General features: G+C 39.2%; 1 protein-coding gene across 2 annotated transcripts in view; it reads left to right on the top strand.

The window, feature by feature from the left end:
* LOC137383470 (probable crossover junction endonuclease EME2) overlaps positions 1-8,291 on the top strand; it is a 30,239-nt gene extending 21,948 nt beyond the window's left edge. For both annotated transcript variants that reach the window (XM_068056430.1, XM_068056431.1), the window contains one exon: positions 5,096-8,291. In XM_068056430.1, the coding sequence (XP_067912531.1) occupies positions 5,096-5,266 (171 nt within the window). In that variant the 3' untranslated portion in view covers positions 5,267-8,291. The remainder of the gene's footprint in view (positions 1-5,095) is intronic.
* Positions 8,292-18,565: the final 10,274 nt, after the last annotated feature.

An 18,565-nucleotide genomic window follows, 5' to 3' on the forward strand; every position in this document is an offset into this window, starting at 1 on the left:
ATTGATAGCAACTAATTGCCATGATTAGTTAACAACTCCGTTATTGTTGCAACATGCAACTACCAGAATGACAGAAGGCAAACTAGATGGAACTTGATCTTTCTCCATCTAGAAATTCCCATGTTCCTGTGACTCCTCTCCATTTTGGGGATAATCAAGGTTCTACTGTATTTTCATTGCAAACAAGTACATACTAATAAAATTACCTCTAAAATGGGGTTTAATTTTTAAAAAAATAAACAATTTATTACACATCTCTACATCAAGCTGTCAAGTAATGACAAGAACTGAATCATTAGCAGAGGAAATAGCCATTTCACTGCAAGGCCATGTGGCAAGCAGGAACGTGGAATTTTGCAGCACAAGAGATAGACAGACATTCAGCCCATTGAGCCTGTGTGAACTCAAGAGATGACAGAACCCCATTCACCAGACCTAAAATTTTTCTTACTTTTTCAAATATTTATCGGTTTCCCTTTTAAATGCTATTATTGAATTGTGCTTCCCTTAGCATTTCTGGTAGGGCATACTGTGTCCAACAATTTACTGCATTAAAAAATAAAGTCTTCAAACCTTGCCCTTTGTTTTCCTGGTGACCATAAATTTATGCTCGGCAGCAATAGTTTTTCCCTTCTTTACATGATCAAAATCCTTCATAATTTTGTTTCAACAAAAAGACATCTAGCTTTCTGCAGTCTCTCCTTATGAACCAAAGCCATTCATTCCTAGTATTGTTTTAAGTAAATGCAATCTGTACCCTCTCTACGGCAGTGATATCCTTCCTAAAAGTTTGAAACCTAAAACTGACAATATTACAAATGCAGACTATGATCCATGTAGGTTTAGATTTGGCTCTGCTTTTATGGTTCCATTTATAAAACATGGGATCAGTTTTCTTTTTAAAACATTCCCACCTATCCATCCACTTGTAACGATTTATGTATCTGAACCCTCAAATCTCTACACCTTGATTCATTTTAAAGTTCTACGATTTGATGTATATTTTGTTTCCCTATTCTTTAACAATACACCTGCTCACTTTTCTACATAAATTCATTGGACATCTGTTAGTGTAATTTGCTAACTTGCATTCTTGAAATCATTAACAGTCTTATAGAAGAGGTTTACAGAAAAGGAGACTATTAAGCTCAATGTCTTACCAGCTCTTTACTCGAGCAATCCAAAACTATATCCCACTGCCCTGCTCTCTCCCAATTGTCCTGTCCCCTCCACTTCAAATATGTATCTAATTTTATTAAAAGATTCAATGAACTCTGCTTCAACCATCTGATGCAGCAAAGCATTCTATACAACATTTTGCATGAACGAAAATTTGTTTTAAACTCTGCTCACTTAGGTGAGGATTTTAAATTAATGAACCCTAGTCACCGACTCCGCAACTAGAGGAAATGGCATCTCATTCATAAACATTAAAAAAAAGACAGGAAAAGACCAGCTGGACCCATCAAACCTGACATTCATGGTGCTACTGAGCATCATCGTGACCCCAATGCTCCACACCCACCAGCACAACATATGAAATAAGAGCAAGAGTAAGCCATATGGACCCTCGAACCGACTCTGCCATTCAACAAGATCTTCTATAAACAGCTTCACTTTCCCACCCTATCCCTCGATTCCCTTAGTGGCCAAAAATCTAATCGCTCAGTCTTGAATGTACAAATCAACTGACCATCCACAGCTTTCTGGTGTAGAAAACATTCTATGCCAATTCAGGGATAGAAATCTGGGAAATTCCTCTCCAAACCCAAAGACGATCAAAGAAAAAAAGTTCCAGATCATCACAAGCAATCACGAGGCACATTGCCCAATACCCCACCTACATTTTCCATGCAGTGATACCAGCCACAGCTGGGAACTCATCCATCTCATTTTTGAATGCAGTGAATCTGCACTTACAGAACAGGTTGATAGTTTGTGCTACAAGATCAATGAATGACTTGAGAGTAAACTCCTGACATCCACCCAAGTTCTATACTTAAGTAACTTACATGCATATTATCTGGTGGTTCTTAACATATCTAACTTAAGTACTTTATCCACATGAAGAGAGTCTAAACACTTTTTTTTAAAAAAACAGACCTGAAATCACATTTTCCCAAAGCCTGTAACACCTAGGTCCTTCTCCTTTCAACAGACTTTAGTTTGGAATCCTACATGATACACATACTGGGTGTTAGCCTACCCAGGGTTGTACACAGCATTACATTTATCTACATTGTGTTACGATCAGGTGAGGGGTCTATGGGTTCCCTCTCCACCTTTGCCTGGGTTAACCGTAACAGGGTTTAATTTTTAAAAACTTTTAGCTCCCCCTTAGGTGAGTCCTTGTTCATTGTTTTCCAATTGTAAGTCAAAGAAATCAATTCAGACAGGTTCTGTTAGATTTTAAACAAGAAAGGTGGAAGTTTATTAATCTTAAACTCTAATCCGGTTACTGACTGGGAATATGTGACGTGACCACGCTAGCATGCATATGCGATAAACACATGCAGATACAGAAAACTAGAAAAGAATAAAAGGGGAAAAGTTTGAGGCAATAGATGGGTTTCTATTTTACTGACCTTTGAGTTTGCTGTGAACTCTTTGGTTGCTGGTCAGACTTGCAATTCGTTGTGGTCTAGTGCACGCTTCAACTTGTTTTGAGGTCAGAGTCTTTTCTCTCCTGAGGTTTACAGGTCCTCTGTGGGACCGGTGGCTTGGGAGAAAGCAAGAGAGAGAGAGAGGTGGAGGCGTGGGGGCCTTCCTTGTTCCAACTTCAGTTTCATCTAACCTTCCAAGTCTCTGTGGCACGATTAAAAAAAAAAACCCTGGTTACCCAGGTTAGCCATGTGACTAGCTGGTTTGACCACCTCAGTTTGTGGATTCTGTCATCTTAGCAGTCATCCTGGAATGTGAGCTGCCTCACCTTCAATGTCTGGTGATCAAAGTCCATTGTGAGTTAAGTGGACCAGGGAATAGTCCTTTGTCTCCACAGCACTGTCAATATGTAAATATCCTTCCAGCCAAGTGTCTGATGATTTAAAAAAAAAGTCCTTTTTTCACTCCAGCAAGTTTAAAATCAGTGTTCATATAACAAAATTAATATACCTCATTCTTGGCAGGTGGGGGGTCTGCATGACAATGGTCATATACCAGATGTGGGCTATTGCCCTCTACATCAGATTGTAGTTTGTTTCTTCTCAAAAGGTCCTTACACTTGCACACATTTTTGCATTACCCATGAAGTTGCAGACAGTTCCTCCAATATCTTTATCCAGATTAAAAACTGTAAAAAGCAAGTGTCTTGATACCAATTACTGTGATACTTCACTGTTAAAACCAATCATAATTTCAAAAGCTTCCTCAGCCTCTCTCCTCTAATGGAAAGAATTCTAGCATCTCAAGTCTCAACTATAATTTCCCATCCCTGGCATCACTGGTGAATCTGCACTGTATGCTTTTAATATTTCTACAATAGGATGGCCAAAAGGACAATGCCATGGCCTAACCAATGCTGTGTAAAAATTATGTATTCTTGCATTAGTCATAGCTAGCCACACTCTATTTTGACACTGTGCCCATTAGATGAGTCCAGATCTTTAACATATATAATTAGAGACAAAAGAAGGGACCCCCAGGGCAAACAGATGTGTTCAGACTGCAATCACTGCTCTGTCCTTTAACCAACTTCCTATCCAGTTTGCCATATTCCCTTTAACATCCTGCACCTTAATTTTTTTTTTAAATAAAAGGTCAAGGAGTCTCTTCTACAGCATATCAAACACCTTTTGAAAATGCACATGTGCCATGTCCACAGCATCTATCAAAAGATTTTAAATTCTTCAAAGAGCCATTATATTTGTCACCCACAGATTAACTTTTTCAAACCTGTGCTAACTCACCTTAATTAGGCCATGTTATTCTGTGTTAGTTATTACATTTTATCTCATGTTATACCTACCTTTATTGACCAGTCAAGTTATTGATTTATCCTTTTTCTTACTTTCTGAAGCATCCCTTCAATTCTCCAGCACCTACAGGTTTAAAAGTTTGTGGTCACACTTTTTCCTATTTGATCTCTAACTTCCCTCAGCATATTAGAATGTACCAGGGCCTAGTGCACTTTCTATTGGAGTTCCACAATTTTTTTCAGTACTATTTCCTGACCTATGGTTATTCTACCCAATTGCTTCATCTTACTTGCACCACTTTTCTGAGAAGACTAAGGCAAAGTACTCATTCAGTATCTTTGATATTTTGTCTTCAATAAGGCTTCCTTTATCATCTTCAATCAATTCTACCTATTCTTTAACTATTCTTTTACTATCCTTTACATTATGGTTACTGCCAGTTTGTTTTTATTCATGCCCTCAGCCTTTGTGTTTCTGCTTACTTTCTATACTTGGTTTCATTTTCTTCTGTTATTGGTCCTAATATTGTCATGCATCTTTTAATTTGTATTTCTCAAGTAACACCAGCATTTTGGCACTCTGCAGTTTGGGAATATGTTTAATTTGTACCCTGAACATTATTGAAGATTTCCCACAGTTTTATCTGCCTATTGATACTATTTTCGCAACTCATGTACTTTTATATTGTCCATTCTTACTCATTGCCAATTGTTATCAAATCTAAATTTTCTGTTGTCACTATTTCTTTGATGTTCCTCTCCTTTTGCATTACACACTTGCCCCATTTTAATTCCTGGAACTAGATTTGGCACTGCCTTGTTAGACTAAAAGCATACTGACCCAGAGGACAGTTCTGGACATATTGCAGAAACCTCATCACTTAGCACTTAATCTTACCCCAGTTTCTCTTTGGATAGTCAATTACCCATTTTTTAGGCCTTGATCCTGCATTTTTCTAAATTTGCCCAACTCTTGTATCCCTTTTCCATTGTTCCCATCACAGCAAGAGTTCCCTTATTCCTCAACTTCAGATTTTCTACCATCCCCTTTTCCATTTCTGTTCCGTCAATTCCAATCTGTAACTCAAAGTTGTGGAAAATGTTTGCAGTTTTATACAGGCAAAAATGATACTTTTTAAAAAGATTCATTCACAATTGTGCCTTGACATTATGCATTTAAAGGCTTATAGACAGTGCACCACAGAGTGGGAGAAACAGAATCTTCTATCAGAGGTTAAAGTGTATGCTGCAGGAAAACGTATGGATCGACGAGTTGGACCAGACATATCACGCAGGTTGTATATTTTCATGACTTCAGAAAATTCTGACATAGTTTTGGACAAAAGTGGATAGATGCATTAAATGTATGAACTTAATTCATTTTACCATCTGCCTTTATGAGCAACACACTTTTAAAAAAAAAACAAAGGTTGGCCACATCGGATTACAAAACGTGTGTTATGTGATACAGCTAACTATGGTACTCAGTTTAGAGTTAGACAGACTGTTGGTGGCACTGGAGATGTTTTGTACTGTATGGGAACTTTAGTTTATTTTATTAACCCAATACTACCTTTAACTTACCGTTTCTAATAATGGATAAACAAATGTTTTCACGTGAGCAGGATGTCAACACAAGCAAGTTTTAAAATTTCCTTTCCACACATTCAATATGTACAAAATACAGCATGACTGCACTAATCTGCTCATCACTATAGCTATACACAATTAATATAACATAACACTGAAGTAGCACACATAGAATGGAGTTACGATCTGCTCAAAGCACAATATTTTTTGAAATTTATAGTAATGACCCTGTATGAACAAGACATGGAAAGGAAGAGTGAACTTGCATTTATTCGGGCTGCCAATTAATGGTCATAAAAAAAAAAAATCACCAGAAGCATCACAAAACTATTGCTGAATTTACCACACTAAGCCTGTGATTGACATACAAGTCCACAGTATGGAGCAAGTGAGGTGGAGCAGCGCTCAGTGATGCACACAGTAAAGCAGTGCAGGTTTGATCAGTCCAGGGCCACATTCCAATTGAAGGGAAACAGTGGGAGTAATTTTAACCTAACTTACCAAACAGGTTAGGTTAAAAATTACCATTCCAATGACCCATGCATTGAGCACCTTCCTTGCTGCTGGGCTCAACGTCTGCACCACAGGAACCACAAAGTAGGCACCAGGTAACCAGGGCCTTGCTCTCAGATACACTGGAGTACAAAGCGGGCATGGGTGACAAAGATTCCACTACAATAGGACTGAAGACTGGGCTGACGATGAGGCATAGCGTAGGCAGCTTCATTCCCTTCACTCACTCCACCTGCCTCCCCCTCCCCTTTAACTGACCTGCTCTCTTAAAAGCCTTTTCCTTTCAAAGTTCCTTAAAAGTAGCAGTAATGATCCCAGTACAGACAGAATAAGTGAAGGGCAAGGAGGGAGGAGGAATTCTGTGTGTACAAGTGAACTTTGAGTCATTTATGGCATAGGAGGCCATTCGACCCATCAAGCCCCTGCCGGCTCTCCGTGGAGCAATCCAGTCAGTTCCACTCGATCCCCATAGCCCTGCAAGTTTATTTCCTTCAAGTGCCCATCCAATTTCCTTTTGAAATCATTGATCGTCTCCGCTTTCACCATCCTCATGAGCAGCGAGTTCCAGATCATTACCACTTGCTGCATAGAAAAGCTCTTCCTTACATTCTCCCTATATCTCTTGCTCAGAACCTTCAATCTGTGTCCCCTAGTCCATGTATGATTAGTTTATGTGACCAGCTTTTCCTTGTCTCACTTATCTAAACTTGCCATAACCTTGTACACCTCTATCAAATCTTCCCTCGATCTCCTTTGCTCCAGGGAGAACAATCCCAGCTTTTTGAACCTAACCTTGTAACTAAAATCCCCCATCCCTGGAACCATTCTGGTAAATCTCCTCTGCACCTCTTGATCAGTGTGTTTCCAGCCCAAATGAGGATCTAATTCTGGGGAATTGAAGTGAGAGTGCATTTGGGAAATAGCGACCACTATTAGGTTTAGGGTAGTTATGGAACAAGGAACTAAACAAAAAATTTGAAGATACTCAACGAGATGAGGACTAATTTCAGTGAGTGGATTAGGGATCTGTCCCAGGTGTGACTTGGATAAGGCCCATGTCACTGCTGTGGTAAGGGTGGAAACCCAATTGGAGGGGGACAAACATGGAGTTGTGGAAAAGGTGGGCACAGATTTGAGAGGCAACATGTTCAAGGACTTGAGGAAAGGGAAGTGGGTGGTAGTTTGCAAGGACAAAGGGGTCAAGTGTGGATGTTTTGAACTGGATGATGGCAGATTTGAAAAGGCGGCACTGTTTACAGTATTAACTAGCATGGGGGCCAGGAAGGGAAGTTCAGTGGGAATTGGGTTGAGAGGAGGAGGTAAATCTCATGGATAAGGTGAGCTTGGAGAGGACATGCAGGGCAGGTAGGAGAAATACTAGAATACGATGCAACTTCATGGTTGGGTGGGGTAGGGGAAAAAAAAAGGGAGGGATGAGGCAGAGGCAATGAAACAGATGGCCTCAGTCTTGCCTGCCTTCTCAGGCAAGGATGGCTTAGGGGAGGAGAGAAATCAATATTGAATATTGATTTCATTTAAATTGCACTTGTTCTTTTCAATGAACTATACCACCTCATCCCCAACAGATCAATATTAGCTACATATAGAAAACAAAACTTTGTGGGTGCAATTTAAGTTACTCTGATGTTTGATTGGTGCTCGCTATTTTTAAAATCTATCTAGGCAATACCATACCAGCACTGATTGAACACTCCACACCCTCTTGCTGGAAACTCATCCCAGCCAGAAGCCTCAGTTGATTTAACTATTTCTGTTTAAATCAATTCTGGTAAAGTCTGAGATTTTGGAGCACTTTTATTATTCAGAAATCTTCAGCAATCCCATACATTTGCTCAAATCACTTCTCTCTCAGGAGCTGGAAGCATTCTATTGCTCAAAAAATAAAAGGAAAGCTAAATGCCCTACTGCTAGAGTAGCCAGCCTAAATCTTCAAGAAAAAAACCTTAAGTTTACACACATCAGGATTCAGTACAATCTTCCATATTACACTAGCATTTGGGCCAAAAAAAAAGTTACAAGCTTTTGCCACTGGGGGTGGGGGCAGACAGCTTAGTAAATCCTATTAATTTGGAGCCTTCTCTGAAGTGGCCAAGATTCTATTGATATGTGAGGAACTGCAAGCATAAAGCCTCGTCTTACTATTGCGTAAAGTAATAAAGTTTTCTGTTAACTAATAAAAGCCCAAGAATGACTTTTCAGAATATCTCAGTTCTGCTTGTGGTGCTAAATGTGTAGGAAGCCGTTGGATCATATTTTCCCTCAGTTTTTGCAAGTTATTAAACACAATATGAATTTGCTGTGTTGCCATCCTGCAAATTGCTATTGGGTGGGGTTGGGGGTGGGGGGGTGGGAAAGAGAACCAACAAGCTGTGAATATCAGTGATATCCCTGTCAGGTAGCAAAAGGCTGCCAAAGATTTACCAACTAACCTTTATGAATTAGCCCAATAGAGCAAATAGCCTACTATCTCAAGGGTTCAAGTACCAGTGTTAAAAGAGGCAAGTTCTCTTTTACCCCCTCAGTCAAAAAGATCGAGCACTTAAATCCTTCATGCAAATTGTTAAGATTGTATGAAAACTACTTTCAACTTAACATTTGAGAAACCTTGGAAGATAAATTGGGCAAACAATTAAAAACATTTGTGCAGTTTTAATTAGAATTCTAATCTTGAAGACAGACTAACTGGTCAGATAGAATAAAGTATTTCAGTTGATAATGTGAAGTGTTTAAGTTTGCACATTAAGTTTTAAAGAGTATGAAAGATTAGTGTGCAAGAGGCAAGTACAAGAGCGATATGGAAAGAGTTGGAGTGGCTCAGCCACAATAAGTGACACAAAATTAACCCCAATTTAGACATAAGTTGGGGGTCATATTGAGGTTCTCACTCAATAATTTGGTCAGATACTGAGCTTTGCCTTCATCTCAGCAGAAATATTACCTTGCTTTTTTTAAACTGGCTAAAATGAAAAACAGATGCATACATGAATACAAATACCATAACTAAATCCCTTTTGACTTGTGACTTAAATGCAGCATAAGCAGCATAACCAATCACAATGAGGCCATAAAGCAATAAAAATGGTAAATGTAAATTTGTCACAAAGACATCACTACTCCAACTAGCGAGTGATTTTTTTCGAAATCACAACAGGATCATCCATATAAAGGTAGACTATTTTATGGAGTTACCTGGAGTTGAGGCAACAGGAAATTCATAACATGGACAAATTATACTCTTGGAAAATTTGAAAGAGACTGGATGGTCCAAATTAGCTGCCGTGTTCTCCACTGCTGCTAGATTTACAAACTAAGCAATTTACATCAACAGAAAATTTAAAAAAAGGTAAAATTAAATAAAAAAACCTGAAATGAGAAGACATGGAAGCAAAAAAAAGTGTTAAAAGTAAATTTAACTGAATCTAAGAGAACCAGAATGTGATGAGGTAAATATGAAGAAAAATAAAAGTTAATATCAGGCGTCAAAAACGTTACAGGTTGTATTTGCCAGGTTGAGAAAAACCAGTGATGAGGTTAAAAGGAGGAAAAACATGGAATAGACCGTTAGTCTGAAAACAGAAGAACATAAAAAAGGAGCTATAAGCAAAGAAGACACATTGAGCACTACAATTAAGAGAAATTGCAAAAATAGTGTGCAATAGAAAGTGAAACTAACACAATCCACAAAAATGAGAAGGACCAAAAATATTTCAAATCAGATCTGTGAGAAAATCTTAAGCCAAACTGCCAAGTAACTGAAAAAGGTGTTTAAATCCGATGATAGCAGATTAAAATGGAACATGGAGAAACGTGTCAAATTACCACAATACCCCTTTCATTCTTAAAAAACGTTTTCATTCCACCTTTATCAGCGAAGAGCAGTTCAAACCAATAGGAATGATGCAGTCATTTGGGAGCTATTCAAGGCTTTCCCAGGATATAACTGAAGATGAGCAAACAGTTGGTATTGGTTCTCTAATTACTTTGGAATTCCAAATATTACACTTGACCGAGATAAGGATTTCCACACAGAATGTTAGTGAAACATTAACATAAAAAGGAAAGAGATTATATGAAGGCGCTTAATTAAAAGCTGCGAATAGTGATCTTAAAATCTAAGTTTTGAGGAAACTTACAATACAATCAACAAGAACTGCATTTGTTCTCATTCACAAAACTTGTACTCGAAGGCAAAAAAAATAAAAATCTTCGATACCAATTCAGTGAGAAAGCCTTTAGTAAAATTCAAGTGAAGAACCCAGTTCCATGACCTGGAATGTAATGCCAGAGAGTGTGCTGGAAGCAGATTCAATCGTGGCTTTCAAAAGGGAATTGGATAAGCTCCTGAAGAGAAAAACTTTTCAGGGCAACAGGGAAAGGACTAGCTAAATTGCTCTTGTAGAGAGCTGACAGACTCTCTGTGCTGTAACTAGTGATTTCAAACATGGAAGAAGAAGAAGAAAAAAAAAAATGAAAAAGGGAAACTGCCAGCAATTCAAAGATGATCAATAAATGCTACTGGGGGAAGCTGCCCATGACAGGAAAACTTATGTATGCAGTTACCTACAACAACAAATCAGTACGAGTGAAAAATCAAAGAGTCTTGCTTCCTGCATAAAATACAATAGTGGAGATTCCATCTATAAAAGGTTACCCCCAAGTAAGCAGATAGCAGTCAGCCATTTAATTCAGATCAATGGCCATTTATTTTTAGATTCCACCGAACATATAGTGAAAGAAAGATTAAGAAAATTTGGAGGAACAGTTGATTTTAAGAAAAAAAAGTCCGTTTACTTATGAGTCGGTTAAGTTTCCTGACTTTCTCCAGCCAGAGGTCCTTTGGAATTACATTTTGTATTCAACACAATTAACTCTGAACTAAACAGGAACTGAAAATGTGCAATTGTCTAAAGATTAAAACTATTGCTGCCCTTACCAAAAGAGGAAATGGCACATAATGCTCAACTTGTTAAAATCATTGTAGGTCATAAGGTTGAGTACATTAAGTTATTTACATGATACTGTATTTGCAATGTTGTATGATTATTATTACCATATGTATCAGTTATTTGATTTCGTTAATAGCCTTTAACACTATTTGTATGCATAACAAGAGTGTGTTTTATGACTAAATACAACCCAATTTAGAATAGCCATGCTGCAATGTACCCTGCCTGTGCCATTTTGGCACACAGAAACAATAGCTTTCTTTCCACTGAAAAAGGAAATTCGTAGGAAAGTGATAGCAAATATTATACATTAGTACCAGGAGAAGTTGGTAGTTTTAGAGTCTGAGATAGTGATAATGGAGTGATACAAATCAAAAGGGGTAATTATTTTCCTGCTAGCCTCATGGTCAAACAAACTACATACAGCACTTAAATTGAGACAAACAAGAACTTGCACTTTCAACCTTTTAGTTGAAGATGGGGACAATGTTATAGTGATAAATTATAATTGTCTGATTCAAGCTTAAGGACATGCTTGTGTACTTTTAATTGGTATTCTAACTTTGATGAAGGAAGACTTCAGATTGAATAAAGAATCAGTTGTGATATTGGCCCAGATTTTGTAGTCAGTGGCAAAGCCATAGCACTCGCCGCTGACCTCAAAGAAAGCAGCCCACAAAAGATCCAGCAATCTTTGGTGTGGAATTTCCCCTGTCCCAGCATCAGTTTGTATCTGGCAGCAAGTCAGGATCGCCAGGTGTCCAGTAATAGATGTCATCAAGCAGCCAATCACATTGAATTCTCAAGACAGAAAACTAGTTTTTCCAGGTAGTGAGGCTGTTCAGCAGTAATTATGAACTTAGTTAAAAACCCAGTTACACCTCAATGTGTAGCTTTTTCAAGGGTTTTTACAGCAAGACTAAATAGCTTAAAAAGTTTGTCACTTCAGTGATTTTGGATTGGAGTCTGAGGGGAGTTGGACAGCATACCATGGGGAAGTACAGAATCACTGACAGCAACTTCTGGATTTTTGTGTTAACTGCACGTGTGGGCACTCGAGGTCGCTGTCAGTTTCAGAGGAACAACAGCAAACACCGACAGTTTCGCCATCATTGGCTCCTGATTTTGCAGTAGTAAAGTATTTAAAAGTTACACATTAGGCTGCAAGTTAAAGAAAGTAAAAATTTAAAGCTAGCACAAATAAGGGGAGTTGAGTGTGACACACCACTGCAAGCAAACAGAAGGTATAGCAAATTGCTACAAATATGCTCGAGGAGCCTGAATCTCAAAATCTGTTAAAAGTTTCACAATCAAAATGTCTTTATATGGTTATCTACACCAATACAAAATCCTTCTGAAAGCAGATGATGGTTACCTTGCTGTATTAACTACAAAGCTTGTACAGTATCACTGTAATCCTGAAAAGTAAGATGTGTAATAGATAAATTAACAATTGTATCTTTGTATTAATGGATGTGGTCAAATAAAAAAGTTAGTATGTAAAGTGTTGCATCAATTCAAATCTTAAGGAAGTAGAGTATAATAGTAACAGTTTTCACTGCCACATGATACTACTGCTGGCTCATTGTTACATGGGGAGGACTTCTGAATTACAATAGGTGCTGTAGTTCAACACTAAATATGTTAAATATTGCAGAATTTTTCAAATTTTCAACTTTGAAATTTATTAATTCAATTAAAATTGGTGCTCAGACATTGACTGAAAATGCTGCTGGGCAATCACATGGTTCAACTTCACATCCTACTAGTGGCCAATTTATTTTATTTCTGAATGGGGAATTCTATGAGGAATACTGACAAAGTATTGCTTTAAAATTTCTTGGAGGCTCACATGGATCATTACAGCAAAATGCAAATGGGCAGTGTGCTTACTAAATCATTGGAGGCGGAGAGGGAATTTTATATCAAACGTTTTCAGAACTTGTGTTTTAAAAAGTGGCATAGGTCTCTTCTGTGAGGCAGAATTACATTTTGCCACCATTCCTTTTACATAAGATCAAATTCTTACTGGTACATAAGACAACATGCTGCTTCTGGTCTCTAAAAGGGTTATCTATAGGAGGCTTACGAACCAAGTATTCCGCTGTTTAAAGGGGGGCATAGTTATACTAACTTCTCTTCCTGGGCCCCATGTTAGCCGATGCTAACTGCTCAGGGACTGTCCCCCCCTCCACTTCAAATCTGCAGTTCTCTTCAAAAGAACTAACCCTTGATCTAGAAATATAGAAAAGAGGTGGCGGCCATTCGGCCCTTTGGGCCTGCTCCGCCATTCAAAAAAGATCATGGCTGATCGTCTAATTCAGTACCCTGTTCCCGCTTTCTCCCCATATCCCTTTGGCATTAATATATCCATCTCCTTCTTGAATAATGATCACAGTCCTTGCAAACTACTGCCCCATCTCCCATCACCTTCAAAGTCCTTAAACATGCTGCCATATCCCAAATCTGTTCCCAGAACTGCATGTTTGAAACCAATCAGGTTTCTGCCCCTGCCATAGTAACAAAACAGCACTCAAAGTCACAGATGACATATGTGACTGTGACATATCTATCCCTCTGCATCCTTTGACACAGTTGACCACACCATTCTCCTCCAATGCCTCTCCATTGTCTAGCCTGAGGGAACTGCACTTGCCCGGTTCCATTCTTATCAATAAAATTATAGCCAGCAAATTACCTGAAATGGCTTCTCTTCCTGCTCCTGCACCATTACCTCTGGTGTACTCCAAGGATCTCACTCCTCATCATCCAGAAACAAGGCGTCAGTTTCCATACGTACGCCGATGACACCCAGTTCTGCCTCACCACCTCTTGACCCCTCCAATGCTTTATTTATCACACTGCTTGTCCAGTACTGGATCAGCAGAAATTTCCATTCGAACCTTTATTGGTCCCTGACACCGACTCCATCCTTGTCCTTGCCAGTTGTCTGTTCAGAATCTTGAGTGTCAAACATTTGACAGATGAGCATCTGACCACATATGAGCACCATTAAGATGGCCATTTCCACCTCTAACACAGCCCGACTTTGCCCCACCTTAGCTTATCGGCTGCTGAAACCCTCATCCATGCCTTTGTTACCTCTAGACTTGATTATTCCAATGCACTCCAGGTCAGCCTCCCACATTCTACCCTTTGTAAACTTGTAGGTCATCCAAAACTCTGCTGCCCGTCCTAACTTGCACCAATTCCTACTCACACATCACCGCCTATGCTGGCTGACCTACACTGGCTCCTGGTTAAGCAATGCCAATTTTAAAATCCCTCCATGGCCTCACCTCTCACTATCTCTAAACTCCTCCAGCCCCATAACCCTCCTAGATCTCTGCTCTCCTAATTCTGGCCTTAAGTGTCCCTGATTTTAACTGCTGCACCATTGGTGGCCATGTCTTCGGTTGTCAAGGCTCTAAGTTCTGGAATTCCCTCCCTAAATCCCTCTATCCTTTAAAAAGGTGCTCCTTAAAACCTACCTCTGATCAAGCTTTTGGGCATTTGCCCCAATAACTCCTTATGTGGCTCAGTAATTTTATAATGCTCCTGCGAAGCATGTTAGGACATTATGTTAAGGTGCTATATAAATACAAGTAGTAGTTACAAGTCCGACCTCTTCCAAGAATCAAAAAAGATAGTCCTGACAAACAAGTCAAAATAACTTGTCCTTTACTGGAACTATAGCACAATGATTATTGAAATAACCAATAAAATCACAATTCAGCAAGTGACCGAGGGTCCAAATACCATTTACACGTTTGAATATATTTATTGAAAATGATGGAACAGAATACTTTGTAGTGTGCAAGACACTTGCTAACAAAACAATTCATTCAATGCTGTGAATTTTTATTAAAACCCTATAGTTCCAAATATTTCCATTCAATGGAATGTCAAAAAGGCAATAAATTGACATTTTGGACATTAATATTATTCAGTGTTCAAGAGTTAAAACATGACATGACAAGGATATCTTTGTCCAGCTTCCATATAAGAGTTCAGATTAGCCTTTTGGGTCAGTGCCCAAATGTCAAACGTACACACTGGTCTTTAGAAAGAGCAGTAAAAAAAAAAAGGCGGAAAGAACATAAGAACACAAGAAACAGGAGCAGGCCATTCGGCCCCTCAAGCCTGCCCAGTCATTCAATAAGATTATTGCTGATCTGCCCCAGACCTCAACTCCTCTTTCATGTCAGCTCATGGCCCTCAACTCAGATTTCAAAAATCTATATCTCCTTTAAATACTTTGTGAGTTAGCTTCCACAACTCTGTGGTAGAGAATTCCAGCCATTCACTACCCTCAGGAGAAATTCCTTCCCATCTCAGTTTTAAATGAGTGTCCCCTTATTCTGTAATTATGTCCTCTAGTTCGAGATTCCCCCACTAGTGGAAACATCTCAACTATCCTGTCAAGCCCCCTCAGAATTTTGTACGTTTCAATAAGATCACCCCTCATTCTTCTAAACTCCAATGAATAAAGGCCTAACTTGTTTAGCCGTTCTTGATAAGTCAACCCCTTCATCCCAGGAATCAGCCTAGTGAATCTCTTTTGAACTGCCTCCAATGCCAGTATATCCTTTCTTAAATACAGGGACCAAAACTGTACACAGTACTCCAGGTGTGGCCTCGCCAACACCCTGTACCGTTGTAACAAGACTTCCCTATTTTTAAACTCCAAACCCCTAGCAATAAAGCTCTTAGTTTCTATAGAGGTCATTGAATAGGAGAAAGTGAGATAACAAAGAAATAGCTGACCAACTAAATGCATACTTTGGTTCTGTCTTCACAAAGGAGGACAAAAATATCATACCAGAAATGTTAGGGAACACAGGGTTTAGTGAGAGAGAAGAACTGAACGAAATCAGTATTAGTAGAGAAATGGTGTTGGGGAAATTGATGGGATTGAAGTTCGATAAATCCCCAGGGCTTGATGGTCTACATCCCAGAGTACTTAAGGAAGTGGCCCTAGAAATAGTGGATGCATTGGTGGTCATCTTCCAAGATTCTAGAGACTCTGGAACAGTTCCTACAGATTGGAGGGTAGCTAATGTAACCCCACTATTTAAAAAGGGAGGTAGAGAGAAAGCAGGGAATTATAGACCAGTCAGCCTGACGTCAGTAGTGAGGATAATTCTAGAGTCCATCAAAGATTTTATAGCAGAGCACTCGGAGAACAGTGGTCGAATCGGACAGAGTCAGCATGGATGCTTGACAAATCTACTAGAATTCTTCAAGGATATAACTAGCAGAGTTGATGAGGGGGAGCCAATGGATGTGGTTTATTTAGACTTTCAGAAGGCTTTCAACAAAGTCCCACATAAGAGATTAGCATGTAAAATTAAAACGCATGGGATTGAAGGTAGTGTATTGCAATGGATAGAAAATTGGTTGGCAGACAGGAAACAAAGAGTAGGGATAAATGGGTTTTTTTCCCGAATGGCAGGCAGTGACTAGTGGGGTACTGCAGGGATCGGTGCTACGGCCCCAGCTATTCACAATATATATTAATGATTTAGATGAGGGAACTAAATGCAATATCTCCAAATTTGCAGAGGACACAAAACTGGGTGGGTGGGTGAGTTGTGAGGAGGATGCAGAGAGGCTTCAGGGTGATTTGGACAAGTTGAGTGAATGGGTAAATGCAGTATAATGTGGATAAATGTGAGGTTATCCACTTTGGTAGCAAAAACAGGAAGGCAGATTATCTGAATGGCTATAAACAGAGAGGGGAAAATGCGACGAGACTTGGGTGTTCTCGTACACCAGTCGCTGAAGGTAAGCATGCAGGTGCGACAGGTGGTAAAAAAGGCAAATGCTGGCCTTCATAGCGAGAGGATTTGAGTACAGGAGCAAGGATGTCTTGCTGCAATTATACAGGGCCTTGGTGAGGCCACACCTGGAATATTGTGTGCAGTTTTGGTCTCCTTATCTGAGGAAGGATGTTCTTGCTATAGAGGGAGTGCAGCGAAGGCTTACCAGACTGATTCCTGGGATGGCAGGACGGACGTATGAGGATTGAGTCGGTTAGGATTATATGCTGGAGTTCAGAAGAGTGAAGGGGGTGGGGGGGGGGGAAATCTCAGAAACCTATAAAATTCTAACAGGACTTGACAGGGTAGATGCAGGAAGGATGTTCCCAATGGTGGGGGAGTCCAGAACCAGGGGTCATAGTCTAAGGATATGGGGTAAACCATTCAGGACTGAGGTGAGGAGAAATTTCTTCACCCAGAGAGTGGTGAACGTGTGGAATTCGCTACCACAGAAAGCAGTTGAGGCCAAAACATTATATGTTTTCAAGAAGGAGTTAGATATAGCTCTTGGGTTTAAAGCGATCAAAGGATATGGGGCAAAAGCGGGAACAGGTTACTGAGTTGGATGATCAGCCATGATCATAATGAATGGCGCAGCAGGCTCGAAGGGCCGAATGGCCTACTTCTGCTCCTATTTTCTATGTTTCTATTAACTAGTATCCAGTACAATTGTATGTTTGACAGAGAAGCTTGCCATTATAGTACTTGGATCATTACTCCATAATAGTATAATCGTGCCTTCTATAGAAAACAATTGAGACGACTGATGTAAGTTAGGAATGATTCAATGAGGACTAACTGAAACCCATATGGAATATTTTGGTTTTTAAAAAAAGTCATTAAATAAGCGTAAACAGTTTAAACAACAGGGATGTGGCACACTTAATGATTAGATATTTATATAGTCTGTAAAATTAGTTGATGTAGCTAAGGAGTGCAGTGGTACTTTTTTTTATTCGTTATCTAGATGATTCAATTTCAGTCTAAAATTCCCGAGTGTAGAATATTGCTCTGCTGATACACAAATTATAATGGAATATACACATGCAAGTGTAACAAAGCTTTCAAATATTTCTAGCACACACTGCTTTGTAGCTGCCTTCATGTTTGGTTATTTTTCTCCTCCCTAGAACATTGTACTGAACATGTCTTTTAGGAGCATTCAGTTCAGTTGTTCTTGGATTTTTTTTTCACATCCTGAATCTACCATCCTTGCAGTGTGCAATATTTACCAAAGATGGATGCATTTGTTATATTGCCTTGCTGTCCATTTTGAAAATCTTTAAGAGTTGAAGAAACATAACTCCAAGGGAACACAGGGTACAGCAAGGGCTACATTACAACAGCATTTGAAAACTGGACAAAAAAAATCCAAGATTGGAGTTTAAACTTTACAAAACAGATTTGGAACCAGAAATGCAAATTACACTCAAAAACAGATTGAAGTGTTGAAGAATGTTGCACATAAATGCCAGTGCAACTGAAAACTAAAAGTTACTAGCAGTTTCCATTATAGTGTACTTTTACAGCTGCTACTCCTCTCGACAAACCACTTTCTGCCAGGAAGGAAGAATGGGCTGCCGCCAATTGGAGGTAATGTTACTGGTTTGTGCTTCTGGTGCAGAGCTTCACACTGGGAGTGCATGCTGGAATAAAATTGGTCAAGTCTGCATTCTGCCTGATTTTTAAAATTCTAATGGGTAGAAAATGCAGTCTGCAAAACAGATGTTAATTTCCATGCCAGAAAAAGGCAAAATTAC

Source organism: Heterodontus francisci, chromosome 24 (assembly GCF_036365525.1).
Source record: "Heterodontus francisci isolate sHetFra1 chromosome 24, sHetFra1.hap1, whole genome shotgun sequence".
NCBI lineage: Eukaryota > Metazoa > Chordata > Chondrichthyes > Heterodontiformes > Heterodontidae > Heterodontus > Heterodontus francisci.